General features: G+C 42.0%; 1 protein-coding gene across 3 annotated transcripts in view; it reads right to left on the minus strand.

Annotated features, from left to right (window-relative positions):
• The window catches only part of nr4a3 (nuclear receptor subfamily 4, group A, member 3), a 26679-nt gene extending 6820 nt beyond the window's left edge, over positions 1 to 19859 (minus strand). The window contains exons 1-7 of one of the 3 annotated variants that reach the window (XM_008432624.3): positions 19429 to 19859; positions 16463 to 16633; positions 15758 to 15839; positions 10837 to 11672; positions 3891 to 4020; positions 2453 to 2616; positions 2155 to 2354 (exon numbers count right to left, since the gene is read on the minus strand). In XM_008432624.3, the coding sequence (XP_008430846.2) occupies positions 2155 to 2354; positions 2453 to 2616; positions 3891 to 4020; positions 10837 to 11672; positions 15758 to 15821 (1394 nt within the window). In that variant the 5' untranslated portion in view covers positions 15822 to 15839; positions 16463 to 16633; positions 19429 to 19859. Of the gene's footprint in view, positions 1 to 2154; positions 2355 to 2452; positions 2617 to 3890; positions 4021 to 10836; positions 11673 to 15757; positions 15840 to 16462; positions 16634 to 17349; positions 17527 to 19428 lie in introns of those variants that run through there. The other 2 variants (XM_081617089.1, XM_008432625.3) reach the window with 2 other exon arrangements.

Raw genomic sequence — 19859 nt, forward strand, 5'->3', positions numbered from 1 at the left:
AGCTCAGACAAAAGGACGAGCTTGTAGCGCCATCTCCCCTCCTTCTCCTCCCGCCCATAAATTTAACCAGCAACATGCCTTGCAGGAGCGGACCGGTAACCCAGGATAACGCTGAGGCCGAGACGGGTCGGGCCAGCTTCTGCGCGTACTCTGACTTTGCAAAGGTATTCACACGCCTGGCACCTTTTTTTACACATTTTTTTCACATTACAATCACAAATTTGAGTGTATTTTTTAAATTGATTTCACGAGATTTGGGTGCACTTGTATTGTTCCCTCCTGTTGCAAAGTAGAACCAACTTTCACTGCAAGTATAGCTTCAGATTATTTCAAGAATTTCTCTACAAGAAACTAGAAACTAAATTTGAGCATTTTCTTCTTCAAACTGGATGAAAAGCATCTATGATTGTTCCAAAATCTGCGACATAATCTGACTTGGATTTAGGACTGGGCTTTGACTGGGCCATTCTAACAGATGAACATTGTTTGATCTAAGCTACATGTTTCAAACTCAAGTCACACCGTAGCTTTTTATGTGGCCCTCATGGCTCTAGAGGGCCACATAAAAACAACCTTCAAGATAAGAGTTGCGTACTTGAATGTTATTCTATCGATCAAATCAGATCTGTTTTTATTTATACACTGCAAAATTAACTCAATGTGAGAAGACACTTGTACAAGAAGTACTCATCAATTGCAGAGGCTGTTATTTATTCATATACTAACAGATTAATGGGAAGTTTCATCAATGTTTTCTGACACAAAAAGTCCTTTGAGGACATTCATGATCTTAATTTGACCCAAAATAAAAATGAGTTTGACGGCCCTGATCTATCGTAATTCTGGTTGTATGTTTAACATAGTTCTTTAGTTGGAAGGTGGATCTAGAAAAGCATCCCTCCATCATGATGCTGCCATCGCAGATCTTAAAGGTGGAGATGGAAGTGGTAGACTTCCTCCACACTCAATGTTCTGCTTACGGGTCAATTTTGGTCTCTTCTGACCAAATCACTTTCTTCCCCACTCTGCAAAAACACCAAGTATGTGTTTCTAGTATCCAGTTAAACTATCTTAGTACATTTGAAATAAGACAAAATTAACTCAAAGGTGTTTTGAGTTGAGAGGGAAGTCTGGGCCTCCTCTCTGAAGCTGCTGCCCCCACTACCTGACCCCGGATGAAGTGGAAGAAAATGGATGGATGGTGTTTTTTTGGTGAGAAATAGGGGCTTGTTTAAGTCAATAATTCCTTAATATTGATGCAAAAGTACCAGTTAAAAGTGAAATAAGGTGGGACTAGCACTTAGGAGCTTGACCTAAAACAAGCTCCTATGTCTTGCTGAAAAATAACTTGTAAGCTAGTTTTGTCTCATTTCGAGTGTAGTGATTTATTTGCACAAGAAACAAGACGAAAATACTGTGTAGACAAAATACTTGCTATTTTGTCTACACAGTTTGTCGCAAACTCCAGAGGGGACGTCATGTGCTTTTTTTTTTTCCAACAAGATCCTTTTAGATAACAAGATATTTTGATTCCCCCTATAATTATCTTGTCAACAGGTCCTCCCACCTGAGCTGTGGATCTGTACAGCTCCTCCAGTTACCTGTGCTAATGTGCCGCTTTGTGTTGATCTACGGCATAAAATCCTCCAAAAACTCATTGAAGTTTTTGGTTATAATGTTACCAGTGGTGATAAAAAATTCCAGCGGTCTGAGCGGTTTTACAAGACGCTGTGTGATCCAGCTCTTTCCTTGTCAGCTGATCTCAACACGCATTTCCTCCCATAGCAACCCTCTCCAGCCTCTCAGCTGACTAGCGTTTCAATGGAATCAATGCTGTCAGTTCATAGCGTTTACACAGTTTTAGCCTGCAGAACACACACACACACACACACACATAGGGCTCTCTGTGCGTCAGATATCAGACGAGCGGAGAGGAACTCTGTGGGTGTAGCCGCTGTCATAGCTAAAGTCTCCATTCATAATTCGCTTAATATGGTGACTACTCAGCAGCACTCCTCCTACTCTGGAGATACACCAACACAGCGGCACACCGGCTTTACAAGCACATTTATGCACTGCAACCCATTATGTTCATGAAATGATGTAAGATTTAAAAAAGAAACACAAAAAGAAAAACACATCTATCTGTCCTACCTGTATGCGAGTCGCAGGACAAACAGCTCCAAAAAGGCCGAGTCTATGAGCAGGTTCTGATCGTCACGCTGGAGCTCGGTGAAGCCCGGCAGCCGCTCGGCCCAGCACCTGGTGGTCTCCATCGAGATGGTGAGCAGCCTGTAGAAGAGCTGGATGTGCTCCACGTCTGAGGTGGAGGACGGAGGGTCGGCGGCGCTGAACTGTTCGGATGCAGAGAGAGGAAAGAAGTTGTAAAACAAGAGCCGGGGCGAACCAGACTGAGCTTTTCCGACCGACGGGGGCGGCTGGGAGGGGGTACCTGGCTGTAGTCAAGGTCTCGTGGTGTGCAGTGGGAGTAAGCCCTGAGCAGAGCAGAGAGCAGGCTGAGCGGGGGCGACGGCGGCGACGCCTCTGTCTGTAGGGGGCTTTTTGGTTTGGAGGGCAGCCGTCCTCTGCGGCCCTTCAAGCTGTCAGTACGGACCACTGTGAAGCAGAGAAAGACAAGGCAAATTAGATTTTGTTTTTCCCCCCCTCCAACTTAGTGACCCGATCTCGTCAGGAGCTGTCCAGCATTCCCACCTTTCCCATGCAGCAGGCCAGCAGGTGGCAGTGGAGCTGCTCTGCTGGCACATGCATTAGCGTGGCAGGGGAATATGAACGCTCTGGGTGTATTTGCATCGATGTGCTGTCTGTATGTGGGTGGGGGTATTACAGGACGTGTGAGACAGGTGAGAAACCTCAGGGGAACGAGGACAGTATGAGTGTCACGCCGATTTTTCACATGAGAAAAACACAGCGCAAAGAAAAACAGAAAGAATGTGTGATTTTGATGGCCAGCCTTAACGCTGTTGTGGTTTATTTTGTACGGTTGCATTTTGTCCACAGCATGAATATGGGTGGTTTGGGTCATTACTGGCCTCCTGAACACCAGCAGGAGGGAATAATCAGGAAAAATCGCAAAAATTGTTACATATATTGAACATTTTTCACATTTTGTGACAATTTAAACACAAACTTTAACGTATTTTGGGGGATTTTATGTGACAAAGCAACTCAATTAATTCAGATCTTTTGTGAAGGCCTCGTAGGTTAAGTGAACAAACAGAATCACATCCACAGCTCAGGATGGAGAATCTGTCGTCACGACAACTATTAGTGGACCAGTTAAATCTGGACTTTGTGGTAAAGAACAAAACCATGAGAAAGTTTACTTGATGCTATTTGTCAAGGATGTGGAAGAATGCACTCCTGACCAGAAATGTACTTTTTGGGCAACATGCAAAACACAACAACTCCATCCTCACTGTGAACCATGAAGCAGAATGACATCCTTACCCTAGCAGGGATACTTTTCTTGCACAGGGTAAGGGAAGCTGATATGCTCAAAGCCTATTCTTGTGAGAATGGCCTAGACAAAGTCCAGACCTAAATCCAATTGAAAATCTGGGAAAAGACTAAAAATGTATGCTCACAGATGCTTTCTGTCCAATATCCTGAAAAAGACTAGCAGCTGCAGCTGCAAAGCACCGACTCAGCAGGGGTAAATGCAAATGCATGCCACACTTTTCAAATTTTAAATAGGAATTAATCTCAAAACCACATATCCATTTTACAATCACGCACCGCTTTGTTGGTCTATCACATAAAATCCCATTAAAACCCACTGAAAACTGGGGAAAAGAAAGTTGCGAATACTTTAGAAATCAGGATAATGTTTTATGTAAGCAGTTTCTTTCATGTGGGATGCTCCTTCTTACCTTCTTTCACCATGCCCACGCTGAGGCACTTCTGAAAGCGGCAGTACTGGCAGCGGTTGCGTCTCCTTTTGTCCACAGGACAGTTCTTGCTGGCCAGACACACATACTTGGCGTTTTTCTGCACGGTGCGCTGGAATAACAATAAAAAATAAAAAATAAATAAAAAAACAAGACATGCCGATGATCAGCCTCCAAACACAATCAGCACCTAATATTTGATTTGTTTAATTCAATTTTTCCTCCCCTATCGAAGAGCAGGACGCAGAAGCTCGCAGGTCAGATTTTAATTACGCACTGAAAGGCGACGGTGACATCAGTATAATTAGATAAAATTAATTTTCCAACAAGCCTCGCCTGCAGCAGGGACAATTTTATTACAGCCGGAGCTGACAATGGGGGGCCGGAGCGCGTGGCGTTAAGGATCCAGGTCCCGCGAGATGAGGCTGGGAGGGTGCGGGCGGGGTGGGGGTGGGGGGTCTGCGTGATCAGATTGTCTGTGAAGGCTCCCGGGTCAGCTCGTGGCACCTTTTCGGAGCCACGCGCATAGCTTCGCGCTTCTCTCAGTGGGCCCCGTGGGTGCTGTTTTCTCCTCTGCTGCGTGTCCCGCGCTGCTATTGCTGACCTTATTAAAATGAAAAAACAGCCACATGGGAGGACCGAATGGACCAGGAGTTTTCATGAATCAAAGGCCATTTATAATATCTGAGAAGACATCAAACATGCGCCAGCGGGACAGGTGGTCGTCTCTGATATTAAGTATGTGGCTCCCCGCCCAGGGCGCTTTTATTTTACAGAGCGGCAGCTTTCTAAGGCTTATTTCATGTCCGGTGTGAGCGCCATAAGTTTTCACAGTTTGGTAATAGTTATTGGAGACTATGCAGCAATACTTACACTGATGGGTAGGCTGATGTCACACCCTCTTAGCAGAGGTGCAAGTAATAGCAAAGTAGTTAATAGTAGCTGGAAGGTTGGACATTCAGTCCTTTTTTTATTATTAGCTCAAACAAAGGATGGTGGAGGTGGAGTGAGAAAGCCAAGTTTACTGACTGTTTTTCCATTTAGATTTTTACAGAGCAGAGTGACAATTTGAAGCACTTTTGTTTAAAGTGCTCAGTAATTATTTGTTGGTGCAAACAAGCCACAAAGCAACATGAGATTGTTAACTTTCAGTAAAACCTTCAGGGGGGGATCTTTACAGAAGTCTTTGACACATGGGATTAAAACTCATTAAACCCCTTTTGAGTTTTTTTTCCCCTTCTTTTTTCTTTGGCCTAAGGTGCAGATATGATAGAGCAAAGAGGTTCCATTGAGGGGAAAAAAAAAAAAAAGAGGGCAGGATCAGACCAGCCCCGATCATCAGCATACCTGCCTGTGAAGAACAGCCCTCATTTCTACCGAGAGATTAACTTTTTTCTTCATTTTGATGTTAAACGCACACATGTGTTTAGTACAGGCATCAAGCAATTACCAAAGACACTCAAAACATCCCCTGTGGTAATTCCTGACTTCACATGATCGCAGAGGCGCTTGTTAAGTGTAAATGCTTTTATTTGCAGACTGTTTACATTTTACACGTCGTCAAGCTGTGCCTCTAGAACAAGCCGTAAATTAAACAAACGGAACACACGGAAAGTGCCGCAGCCTCTCATTCTTCTTTTAAACGCCTCTAGAATGTATCAAAACAAATAAATCCAATTAGGAGACCCTCGCGCCACACATGCCCGCGTCCCCAGAGAGACCAATCACACACCAATTACACTGCGGGCTGCGCGCGGCTGCGGAACCGACGCATCAAAGGAGGCGCCAGGGCCGGATGAGAGCGGTCGCCATGGCACCACGGCGGATTACGTTCCCTACGCCTCAATGGCCGCTGACCCGTGCGCGCCGGGGATAAGGTAGTTATGGCTATTAACTGAGTTTATAGGGAAATCAGCATCCGCTTAGTCAGAATAGGAAGAGCGGCCGGGGTGACGCAGGCATGTCAACATGGGTTCACACCTTTAACAGGCCTACCGCAGGGTCAGCGAGGAAAAACAGTGGCGCCACCGAAACGGGACTGGAGGTGGGGCTTGAGAGTGTATAAATATTTATTATTTTTGGTACTCTTGCCTTGAAACATAAGTTTTGAGCTGTTTTGTTTCTGTTGATAATAATTTTTAAAAAAGTACTGAATGTTCAGCCTTCCAGCTACTATTAACTACGTTCCTGTTACTTCAATTCTGCTAAAATGGTGTGACATCAGTATTTTGATTCATATCTGTCACTCACTGAAACGTCCTGAGCACCGAGGAGAAAGGCTTTGGGATGCACTCATAGTATTCCTGCTGTCGCTGCTCTCTACCAGGAAACCACATTACTGACATTCAATGCTGCTAGACTTAAGATATGTGTGGATTTGATTTGTTTCCCTGCAGTGGATTGAAAGCTACAGATTGAAAGAGGTGTGTAAAGGCTGAGTTAAGTCTGGCTGCTTGACAATAAAGTCTGGTATTTTTAATGTACTGCTACTTCCAAGAAAATCTTGAGTTTTCAATGATCAATTAAAATCTCAATGAATTAACATCTTGCAACACAGGTGTTAATTCATTGAGAGATCAGCATATATAAGGCTGCAATTTTTTTTTCTTGTTTCCTATACTCCATGCTTTAGTGATATAAACTGCAGGTTAATGCCCACCAGGCCAGTAGGGGGCCCTCAAGAGCCCCTAATCTGTAAATTGCAGAATTTGTTTGTTGTTTGTTTTCAGCTTTATCAAGAATGAACAAACTTTTAAATTTCTTCCATAGTTTTCAACAGAGCAGGAAAAAGAAACTACTTAGCTAAATTATTTAACATTTAAATTCCTGGGACAAGTTCACAACCTGTGACCGGAATAACAGCAACGTTAGGTGGGACGTAATTTATGTTGTTGCTTTAGTTTTATATTGTATGTCGTTTGAGTCACAATTTATGCACACTGCAGGTGTCAGACAATAAGTCTCTACAAGTACCTGAAAAAACATGTAAACCCAAGCACAACTAATTAAACGTGCCTGCCAGTACAGACTCTACTTAGTCTGCATTAAAGTGCTGCACAAATAAAGAAGAAAAGAGGAGAAAAAAGTTATAATTTTAGAGAACTTCTATAATTTAACCAATTTACAGCTTCTATCTTTAGATTTATTCAATAAATACTATCTATGGTGAGTGACAAACTGTCAATGTAAGAAAGTACTTGTTAGCTCACTAGTTAACTTTCAATGCAGAGTGTGCATGAAAACAAAGAGGGTGAATCTGTGGGGGCTCTTCTCTGGACTCACAAATCAAATTCTGCTCAGAACCTCATTCAGGCTAGGGTTGATCATGACTCTGTTTTTCATTTATGTGACCAAGAGAATGATGCGATATATACTGTAGTTTAATTTCAATCTGACATGTTTAACTCAAATCCCAACTAAGTTCTGGTGAATTCACAGACTGAATCAAAACGTCTCTGGGAACTAAACTAAGTTCTGGTGAATTCACATTTTGCCTACGGAGCTACTGTCTGGTCTCAGACTAATCAAACTACACTCAAACCATTAGCAAGTCTCTATAATAGGGACTTAAAGGTTTCAAAAGCCGATTAGATTCCATCACTGTCACATTTTGGCTAAATTTGGCATTTTGGATTTTACAAATCTTCTTAATTTTTAAGTGTTTAAATGGACTTGCACCTACGCCATTAATTGATTGTGTACAGAGACTGCAGGGCAACAGCAGATCTGCCAGAGCAGCTTTGGATGGAAATTGTAAGGTCCCCTTTCGAAGAACCACTTTTGCTCAAAGTGCTCTATCTGTGAGAGGATCTGCAGTTTGGAACTCACTTCCTGTTCATTTAAAGTCTGTAACCAGTTTTAGTACATTCAAAAATCAAACAAAACTCTGGTTATGTCAAAAACAGAACTGTACCCATTTTTGATGTTCTACATTTTTCTGTTTGTATATTTTATGTTGTGCTATTTTAATGTTTATCACTTCAATTTTTAGAGTTTTTTTTTAAAAGCCCATCTGGGGACAAGTGCTGCGAATTAGCTGTTGCTATTGCACCATGATGCAAACAGTTTGTCTATGTCGATGTGTGTCTGTCCCTATCAAATAAACTTTATAAAAAAATAAACCCGCTTCAATCTGAAAAGGGTTCAGGTGAAAAATCAACTTCTCAAATGAGCACAAATGCCAAAAAAGGCACACTGTGGGTGTTGTGGGGCCTTGATGGAGCAAGCAGAGGCAGATTCTTGACATGTAACATATTTGGTTTAAATTAAAGCCCCTGTAGGGACTTTTTTTTCCCCCCTCTCAGCTTAAATTCTCATCAATTTCTTTGTGGATGAACAAACAATGTTGATCTAAACTTACACCACAGCAGCCTATTCCTGTGCATGTCGACTAACTTGTATTTCCCATTTAGGTATTTAAAAATACACTTTTCACAGCTGCTTTGTCACAATTCTGCCACATAACTAGGTATGACTAACTCGCTTTCCAAAAGATGGAACATAACATTTCTGTGCAGCAAGCTCAGCTGATGAGCCAGAGCAGCACTGGTGTACATAAAAACACATATTTTTAATGCTCTGCTCCGTGCAACAAAATGCATTATAAAAACAGGTGAGATGGAGTCAAATTTTAAAAATACAAGCTGAATAGATTCATTATTAAAAAAAAAAAAAAAAACCCACACACATAGTGAATGGCACACATTATTCAGCCAAAAATAATAGAACGAGGGACAGAAAAAGTTGTTTAACATCTGAAATTAATTCATGAGGAAATGTGCTTCGAATTGCATTAATAAACTAGCAATAATTTACAGCTAGCCTGTTCTGTGGATTAATGTGTCATAACTACTCGGAGATAATTAAATATAATCAGGGAAGTATTTCAGGGGACAATAAAACCATCACGATAATGGAGGTAATGTGCATAAAAAAAGTAAAAAAAAAAACAACATATATATATATTTATATTCACTGTATATATACTGTATATGAAAACCCCCTGTTTTTCTTGCATGTGAAGAAAAACAGGTGGTTTTCCTTATTAGTGCTACAACCTACAGTTAAAGTGAACAAAGGAATTTTAACATATATGTTTTTCTTTAAATGTGGTTGCATGCATGTGTCGCTTACGCATGTTTGCATCTGCATGTGTGTGTGTAGAGGAAGCACAGCGAGCGTAGACAAACTCTGTGGCTGCTGAGTTCTGTAACAAGCGCACACACACATGCACACGCAGACACTGACACACACCCTGCAGCCTGCTTCCATCAGACACTGTTTTCATTAATTACTAAATAAAAACAAATTGTCAACCTAATTGAAAAGAAGGATAATTTATTTCCACCTACCAGAGGCATTATTCAATTACCTCTGCACCCTCTGACTTGCTGCCACTTCATTTTTGCTCCTGCAGAAAGCCCTAACAAAGTGTGCTGGGATTTTTTTTTAATGCAGAGATATTTAAATTAAAATTACAAATAGTTCAAGAGAATTACACTACCTGAATTTAATGTCTTTCTACTTGTAGTTCTTGTGCTACTCACTTATTAAAAAAAAACAAACAAAAAAAAAAGTCTTTCACCCAGTAGAAAAAATTAAAGGTCTGTTGCATTTATATGACGTGCGCGTTGGACTTGAAACTGTATCTTGCATTAGCACGTGTGCGGTGATATGTGATGTGTGGCAGCCAGAATGAGAAGCGCACAACTGAATCATTTGCGGAGACCGAATTTCAACCTGACTCATGTTGGACGTGGTATTGTGTCAGTGAAATGTGGTCAATTTCACTGCGGCAATAATAACAAGCAGAAAGGAAACTTTGATTTCAAGGAGGAGACCTTTTTCCACTGCACACTCGCTGGGCTGTGTTTCAGACAGAGAATAAGGGCTGTTATCCTCCTGTGTTCTCAAGTAAGACAAGCCAACACACACTCCTGGGTAAACGCAGACACTTTGCCCTCTTGGTTGCTGGGAGAGATGACCCCCGTGGGTGTGCTGAGCTTTCACTATGACTGTGAGGATGATTTAGAGAGCGGAGAGGAAGGTGTAAGAGTGGGAGCAAGGCAAGAAAATAGTTTCAAGAGAAACACTTCAGTTTGATGTAAGTTTGGAGGAGGTGACTGTGCGCATTTGGTGGAATCGGGTCAAAGACGTTGGCAACAGGAGAGGATAATGAGAAAGAGAACAATTCAAAACACAGAAAAGCTAAGTTGATTTCAGATTTTCTGTTGGGTTATCCCTTCATTTAAAGTAATATTTGGGATATATGTTGCCTCCTCCCCTCCTGTTGTTACACACTGCCTGTCAGCTGGCTGCAAGACAGCTGCTGCACTTTTGCTTTTCTAAAAAAAAAAGTCAACAAATTCATTTCTTTGAAAAAATATCCAATTAATAAAAACAATTAGTGCAATAACAAAGGCTTATAGGAAGGTAAATCAGTGGATTTAATTAGTTTTGTGTAAAATGTGTAAAAAGAAAGACATAAAAGAAACAAAGGAAGGTCAAATAAGTTCATACTTCTTCTTATCTCCTCTACACACAAATAGTTATCTAAATATATGTCATTGTAATGTGAATATGTTTGAAATAAATAACTAAACTAACTAACTTGCTGCTGCATGGTGCCAGTCATGCTGATGTATATATGTTTATATCATCAGCCCATGTAGAATCTTAATTTTATACTTGAAACTCTGGTTTTTATATTAGCTTTTAATTCCATCTCAGAATGAGACTTTAATGTATCTTTATCATAGCTTTTAATTTAGCCTTATTGTTTTGTTATTCAGATATTTTATCACGGCAGTGACTCACTTTGGCTGTTTTTAAATGTTCTTCATAAATAAACCAAGCAGTCTCACATCCATGACCTACTGTCCCACATTGCTGACCTACAGGCGTTATTTAAAAACTTTAGAGTTTTTACCTTGAAGAAGCCCTTGCAGCCCTCGCAGGTGCGTACGCCGTAGTGCTGGCATGCTGCGTTGTCCCCACACACCGCGCAGGTCCCCTCTCCCGGTGGGCCCCGAGGGGGCGGCGAGGGCAGGCTGTCCCCTAGCAGGGGGCCACACGGTCCCAGAGCCAGGGAGCGGAAGGCGAGGCTGCTGCCCCCGGCCCCGCGGTGCAGCTGGTACATGGGCTGCTCCAGGTGCTGGCCGTGCGGGTGGGACACTGACGAAGAAGATGAGGATGAAGAGGACGAGGTGCGAACTAGCCCCCCTCCGAGGCTCTCGTAGCCGCCAACGCTGCCGCCGCTGTGAGGCGGGGAGTGCTGGTAAAAGTGCGAAAAGCGAGGGGACTTGAGGGGTCCCGACTCGAGGCCCGAGCCCATGGAGTGAGGGTGAGACTGGGGGCCCAAGGAGTGTTCATCCCACATGAAGGAGGTCCCAGGCTGCTGTGTCATGGATGGGGTGGTGGGGGTGGATGGAGGGGACTGCTTAAAGTACATGGTGGTGGAGGTCATGGCCTCCATGGGCGGGGCAGTTGGGTAACTCTCCTCCTCCTTCTTAATGATAGGCCTGTGGGGGGGCATCTGGTAGAGGCAGGAGGACTTGGGCTCGTAGCTGCCCTCCACAAAGACGTTGAAGCTCGGGAGGGAGGTGGTGGCAGCGGCAGAGATCTCACCCCCACCCAGGTCCAGCTTGGTGTAGTCCGGGGTCATAAGGTCAGAGCCGTAGCTGTCACCCTGGTAGCCGAAGGACTGGCCGGAGTAAGTGGAGCCTGGAGGGGCCGGCCCATACTGAGCCTGCACACAGGGCATGTCTGCGGGGGGGCAAAGGGCATACAGACGGGTCAGAGCTACATGACACAACTCGGTCACGGGATTTTTATTCAAAAAGCATATTATTGTGTTAGTGGAGTACAGTAGAAGCCTATAGCAACAATTGTTAAATAGATATGCAACACAAGGGTGGGATTTTGAGACAGATGCTAAGATAAATCTAGAGGAAAAAGCAGAATCTATTAGAGGCTCGTGCACATCAGCCTACCAATCACAATGTGACTAAAAACTTCTGCACAGCTCTATTGGAACAGGCAGTTTTTAACTGGATGCACCTTTTTCCCTCCCTAATTTCTGCCACGCAGTGCCATTCACTTCATGTCATGCTTTTACACTCCTTGCACTTGTGTTGAACAATTACTCAGCAGGAAGATGTGAAGCCCCAACAGGCGCAACTTCAAACCTAAGTGATTTGGTCCGCGCGGTTAGTCAGGTAAGGAAGGGGGAAGAAGCAGCAAGATTCAGATCCAGTTATTTGTGTATGTGCTGTGTGTGTGTGTGTGTGTGTGTGTGTGTGTGTGTGTGTGTGTGTGTGTGTGTGTGTGTGTGTGTGTGTGTGTGTGTGTGTGTGTGTGCGTGTGTGTGTGTGTGCGTGTGTGTGTGTGGGTTGGGTGAGCGCACTCTGGTTAGTCAGATGGTAAAGCAGATGAGATAACATTAAATAATAATGGAACCCTATGGTGGTGTTGGAGACTTCCCACACACACATTCACACACATAGATACACTGGTAAACACAGACAAAAACATACTCAAATATTTCCCCTAACTGAGGCAGACGCCAGCCGGCGTGTCTTGAGTTATCCTCTGATTTAATTCAGCTGCTGTCACAAAAACAGACCACCTTTTAAACCTGGGTTGGTCATCACATTTATCACTGCCACTCTACAGTGTGCTGTGTGTTTCTGTTGATATTGACATCTATTGATATTAGAGTTACCGCCATCACTATCTACAATAACTCTTTGAAGAATATGAACATTTTATTTCCCTTTCAGATCAATAAAGGATTTTTGAATTGAATTAAATTGAACAGCACGCATGTTGCACTGTTCAGTTTGGGAAACGTACAAACTCTGAAATGAAAAAAGTATCATGTTAAATGTAAAAAAAAATTTATATAAGAAAATAGCCAATAAAAAAAACTTGTTAAAAAAATTAAAGGTATTAGGTTTGATTCAAATAATTTTGTCACAAATCAATGTTACAGCTGGCCTAAGATGTTTGTCAATCCCTGATGGTGTTTTTATTCCCCAATTCAATTCAGTTTATTTCACAACAAATGTTATCCAAAAAAAAGTTATTTCAATTAAATCACATAATCCAACTGATTCTAGGTATCAAACAATGCATCAAGTTCAGCTCGTTATTCAAATTAGTAGTTTTTAAACTCTCAAGTCAAATTTTCCACGTTTCCAGTGGGAAGTACAGAAAGAACTCACAATCCCTCTAATTTACCCAACTGGGAAACATCAGAGCTCACAGACTGGTAGCATGTCTCATATGGCTGCAGAGAGTATAAAATGGAAAGTATACACCTTGTATCTCATTCAACCAGTGGCACAAGGAGCGCTGAGAAACATTCTTGTGAACATGTTCCTTTTGCTTTTGAACAGATCTGGAAAAAAAAAAAAACTTGTTGTTGTCTGATATTGCTAATGCTAGCTGGCACCAGAACAGTTGCTGCTTATTTTCTGATTTGGACCTTTGGTGTGAAATTCCTGCTGGCAAAGTTGGAGGTTGTAAGGGAACCCATCCAATATGGCTGCCATACTTATGAAATGTAGTCTATTTTTTATTTGATTTTTAAATTAACTCTTATGATTCTTTGGACGTTCTTAAACCAGTGGCACACATTAGCAGGCTACCGTAAAGCATTCATTTGTAAACACGTTTCTTTAGTTGCTGTTGTCTTCTACTGCTAATCCCAGCTGGCACAGAAACTGTAAGCAAAACCTGCCTGTTTTGTCGTTCAACTCTGACGTGACGTCATTCTCAAATCTTAAAACAAATGGAACGCGACACTAGGACGCGCTCAGCCCGGGAGTGACGTCATTTCCAGGTCCCACAGCGCAGCATTGCTTTCAGTCATGGAATGTGGAATCTGTTCTTGTGGCTTTAATAAAGGCGCCGCCATCAAATCAGTGTCAATTATTTAATTCCACTGCTCACACGCTAAATAATTCAGAATAGATTGACAAATCGCATTGTCTTGTATCCATAAATAGTGTAAAAATTAGGAAGTCATTTCTCTTTGCTTTTTATTTCAACTGAACGCTCTGCAAGGACGCCTATGGGATTGATTCTCACTAACTCTTCTGTTGTGCGAAAGGAAAAAATGAGACAGCCAACCCCGATCGACCCCCGCCACCCGTTTCTTTTTTTTTTTTTTTTTAAATCAAAAGAGTAGTTTTCAGTGTTCATTTTCCGTCTTGTCAGTACTCAATGCCAACTCAGCCGGAGGCTTGTTGCGTTTGCTCCTTTGTCAACACGTCGGCTGCTCCCAATTGACGCCCAGCATGCACGCACTCTGCCGTAATCACCACGGTTCCCTGCGCGTCACACTTTACCCAGTTAGGCACGGGACATGCAGGTCTGAGGGCGCTAACCAAACCCCCTTTGCCAGTCCATCCAAGCTGTATCCTTACTTCGACTGGGTCTGAGGGAATTAAAGCCAATTAAAGCCAATTAACTTTATTTGCAGCAAAACTGAAAGTCCGGTAACTTCATTAAAAACACCGTTTCTTCTTATCAGGTGGTCACAGACTTCGCCAGCAAGTATAATAAGACACTCTGAAAGCAGCGTGTTTAAATTTGCGGTCGTAAAATGGTCATATAAACTGCTGACGGCAGACGGAATGACACATTGATTTAGAAGCTCTGGCGCAATTAAAATATACCTGAAGGGCTACAACAGGTTCTGCCTTAAAGACAGATCCAAAGGATTAATCAAGAATAATCTATAAATGTATTTATTTACTTAACATTTTATAAGAATTCGAATATTTAACATTATTTTACATTTCTTTTTTAAAAAATGTTTTATTTTAAGTAATTTAGGTATCTACACACAAAGCGCTAAGGCAAGCCTATAAACCAATATAACAGGCTTTTTTCTTTTCTTTTTTTTTTTTTAACATATATTCAGGATATGAGTCAAGCTCTATGCCTACGTGTCCCTGACGTCATCTTTTTTTTTCTTCTACACTAGAGTGACCATCTCCACAACCCACGTGGAAAAACACGCATGGAGCAATAAGGGCGTCATGGGGCCTTTCAGTGCAAAACCTAAATAGTTTTATTTCTTTCTACTGCATCAGAGGAAGAGGACGAGAGGAGAGTGCGGCGGTGGTAAAGTTTGAGGCTGTGCTGTGTCAGTAGGTCAAACCCCAGATAAGTATTAGTGTGAGTGCAAGTGTGTGTAAAAGACTCCCAGCACCTGCCATGTCCTGACACACCTCGCAGCAGCTCATTAGGCTGTCAGGAGAGTTTAAGTTTAAAGGTTTTTTGAGGCTGACTTTGCCTCAGGTGAGTTCAAGAAGAAGTGAGAAATATTAAAGATGAAACATTTTCACGTTGGTCTCTGGGAGTCAGATTAGTAGCTAATGCTTTTGAGGAGCAATTGTTACTATTATTATTATTATTTTTTTTTTTTAAATAAAAGCATGCACACACATTTTTTTTTTCTCTCCACCATTGACGTCCGGGATGTCAACAAGTATCTGTGTGAGCTCATTGTGCTAATAACATGTGCCCTCATCCTGAGGAGAACCTGTAGAACCACTTCTTGTCAAGTCTCAACCCTCACCAACACACACCCAGCTTCACAGATTCAGATCCTCCTCCAGACATGTAAGATTTCTTCACAGGTGAAATTCTGGTTTTCCGTAGACTCCAGCACCAACATTAAAATCTCCCTACACTTCATAAAATACAACCGTGTGTTTGTGTGCATGTGTGTGTGTGTGTGTGTGTATGTATGCAAGCAAAAGGACAGACAACCCAAGCAGAGTCAGACAAAAGGGGGGGTGCAGCGTACAGTGAGGCAAAGGGAAACAGTCTCTAACCTCGAGATGTGCATTTCAACTGGACAAACTGCAGCTGTTCCAATAACTGAGCGCGCCTGTTCATTGTCAGAATGCCATAGATCTAACAAATAAAAACATGAAGTTGCACACATCAATTAGAAAGCATTTTTCTTTCTTAATACTGTCAAATAAATACAAAAACAAAATCAAAATTCAGAGGCCTCTTTACACACATGAAGAATAAAGTTACAGATATGTGGTGAAAATACACAAAAGCAGACAGATGCATGTACATGACAAAACCTTCAGTTTGAGGGGCTCACTGTGAAGTACTGAAACGAAAGTGTGTGAGGTTCTCAAAAGAATACTGAAACACCCCACCCAGCACCAATCTCTTATCTTAATGACTGAAATGTCACTGACACCAACACTCCTACGCACACACATACTCACAAATCATACAACTCTTAATTCTTTTATTTGAACGGGAAAAAAACCTGGAGAAATTACTCAATTCGTGTTTGATTAAATTCAGATTTAAATTATGATGTAGCTTCTGACATATGAAATTCACTATCTGCCATCAAACACACCGCAAAAAAGGGCGCAGAGAGAGACAGAGAGCTGTCACTGCAGAAAGCATCAACTGAAAGAGAGAAAGAAAGAAAAAGAAAGAGAGAGAGAGAAAGAAAGAAAGAAGGATAAAGAGAGAAACAGAAAGAAAGACGAGTCTCAGCTGTGTACCTGGTGAAAGAGCTTCGCGCTGAATGGTGCTGGGTGTCCGGGGTTTAGGGGTGTCGTGGCTGCGGCCGGGGCAGGGCTCCTGGAGCGGGGAGGACTCGGCGGACGTGGCACAGGAGGGATCCGATCGCCGGGGCTCCGAGCTCGGCTGGGCGCGCTCTTCCGAACCTGTGCCTGCAGAACCACATGTGTGGGTTAGAAGAAGGGAACTGAAAGAAAAGGTGGGTGATGACTCCCCTGTGCAAGCAGCGATCATCAAAATCCAAATACACACACACACACATACGCACACACGCACAAAACAAGGAGCAAGTTTTGATATTATTATAGCCACATTTTTTGTAAACTTGCAAAACTCTGTTTAGCAAATTCCAAGAGTCGAAAAACATAATTAACGCTCTTAAAATGTAAACTAGGAAAATCTGCATATCAAAAATTATAATAATAAAAAAATCAACTCAGTTAATACTTGAATACGAAATTTTTTTATGAAAAATCAATTTCAACAGATAAAGTGCAACAAATCCCCTAAAATGACGCGAAGAGACATAATAGAGCATGAAAGGAGATGTCGGTAATAAAGCAATAAATTACAACCTGAATCCATGCAAATCTCCTTGGATATCATGGCAGACAAATATTCACATCCCATTATCAAACCCTGATTGATTTTAAGACTAAAATCTATGCTGCAAAGTAAATATTAGGAACCACAACTAAGGTCTATCGGTTCATTTCAGAAGTTGCACTTACGTGGGCGACAGGTTTCATTCTAACGCAAAAAAAGAAAAAAAAGAAAAAGCCCTCAAGAGTTATTATAAGATAACCAGAATGCGCGCACCAAAGAATTAATTCGACAAGAACAAGTTGTAAAATAAATATCTACACACCTATAAAGGTGAATATTTTTTAAAAATAGCGCGTCCGGGCCACCAGTTCTCCTGCCTCTGATCGCGGCCGTGCCAGTCCGCTCAAGGTTCATCCAGAGCGGCAGACTTAATAAACTGGAAGTGCTGGGAGAGTCGGACCCGAAACCTTTCAACCAGCGGGGCTCCTGTGTGCTGTGCGCCTCCAGCTCACTGTCAACTGCAAGAGGACGCTCAGATGCTGCCGGATTTCAAGACCCAGAGCGCCCCCTTTCTGTCGAACACTGTTTCTCATTCTCTCTCTTTCTCTCTCTCTCCTTCCTCTCGCTCTCTCTTTACAAGCAGAGAAAATCAGTGATACGGTTTAAGTTGTAAGACCACTAACTGTCATCTAGCGGGTTTATTTGCGTAAGTCACAACAATCATGACCATCATTTGGGCATTAGTGTCAACAATATTAATAATCTCCGCGACAGCCGTTGATTATTATTTTTTTAATTACCACTTTCTCCCAAACCAATCCCAGGTTTTAGAGAAAACCTTACAACTTTGCAACTATTTTTGTGCTTCTGTTGATCAAGATGTTCTTTTTATAGTCTAGAAACCTGATGCATCGTATCAAATGATACGGAAACAAACACAAATAGTTGTATAACATTTATTTGATTAGAGCTAATTTGGAACAATTAAATCATTATTCAATTAGGCGTATAGCCATTTGAGTGGGCTTTGGTGGAAAAAAGAGAGGAAAACACTCATGTTTGATAAGAGCATAGCAGGGAAAAGATGCTGCTGTTCTTACATAACTTCTCGAGGTAAAAAATGGAAACGTGCGTAATTGCGCTGTTATCTCCGCTTTTAAATGTTTATTAGCACATTTTCCACCTCAAAACTAAGACAGGGTCTGTTTCTCAAACTAGTCTCCACTCGCTTGTGCTTCGTCCTCAAAAGAACACCCCGAAGGAGGGGACCTGGCCCCAATAACGCGCTCACCCACCAGTAACCAAGAGAACGACACAAGAGCCGCAAAACACGCGCCCCGGAGCGCCGGTGTAGGCCCCGGTAGCCCCTCACACCAATAACCCCGGACAGACAGGGGGCAAGAGAAGGCTTCCAGCAAACAGAGGGAATATAAAGGCGAGAGAGAGAGAGAAGAGAAATATATGAGTACTGTAAATCAGCCCTGAGAGGGGAGGCTGTCAGAAGTGGCTGCCTCTGTGCGTAAAGTGTGCTCAAGCTTGGTGAGTTTTCCCCAGAAATGGCCCAAAGCGCAAAAGATATAGATTACAACGTGCTGTCAACATATGTCTTCAAGGGAAATTACTTTAGGTGCAAGAAATGTGGAAAAGCCAGTGACTGTGTGTGTGTGTGTGTGTGCTTTTTTTTTTTTTTACTCTTAGACCATATGGAATAATGTGACTGACCACTATAACCATTTGACCTAATTAGAAAGTCTTAATGTTTTTCCATGTACATAGATAAAAGGGACGTTTTAAGTTAATGGAAATACAGTCCTAGCATTTTCCATAAGAAACCAGCAAACAATCGCATCCAATCACACTACTGCCAGATTAATAATAATAATAATAAAAAAACACCATTAGCGACACATTTCCTTCATAAAACCCTAAGAGCCTAATATAAAAATGGAAACCAAAGAGTATTAAGTCTACTCTCCCAGACCCTGCATGAATGTAGGCTGGACTATTCTCCACTCAGACCCATTTGTGCGTCTGACTCCCCTCTTCATTGTGCCAGTGAGTGAGAGGCATCTCATTTCCATGACAACCAGAAAGGATATGATACCTTCCCGGCGCAAATTAAAATCGAATTCAGCCTCACTTGGAAACAACACACAAAGAAAGAGCCTGGCTGGCAGTGGAACACGTTCATATAGCAACAGGTCATATTCACACACACACACACAAAAGTTGAGAAAAAGCACAACAGGATGCCGGGGTTTAAGTTTAGCATGACATGTGGTTGAGTTAAAGCGAACGCAAACACGCACAGCTGATGGGGGTTTGTTATCTGTCAGCCTAATAGTCCATAGAAGTCAGAATACGAGCGATTCATTGATTCATTCATTCAGAGTTTACTTACTGGTTTGCTGTAGCGGTTCCGTCTTTACATGTGGTTATAGCCTCGCATGAAGTATCCCCGCTCCCATCCAGAATAATCACAAGTAATTGTTATAATAAAGAGGGGAAAAGTAGGTTTAAAAAAAAATATTCAGGAGAGACGCGAAGTCATCGGAGGTGAACTTTCGCGATCGTCTCAATTTTCTGAAGCACGCAAAAGAAGTTTGTTCTAAAAAAAAAACAAAAAAAAAAACAAATACAAAAATACAAAAATGATAATAATAATAATAATAAAAAAAAGCCCCAGAATCAATAAAAAATAAATAAAGAAAAGCTCAAACTCTTGCGTCCGCTCCTGGCAGCTGAGTGTTGTCAGAGCTGCTGGGTGCTTTTCGGAGTTGTAACGCGGCTTTGTTTATGTGCGCCGTCTGAGAGGGAGAAAGTCAAATACTG

This window comes from Poecilia reticulata, chromosome 16 (assembly GCF_904066995.2).
Source record: "Poecilia reticulata chromosome 16, P_reticulata-male-v2, whole genome shotgun sequence".
NCBI classification, from domain to species: domain Eukaryota; kingdom Metazoa; phylum Chordata; class Actinopteri; order Cyprinodontiformes; family Poeciliidae; genus Poecilia; species Poecilia reticulata.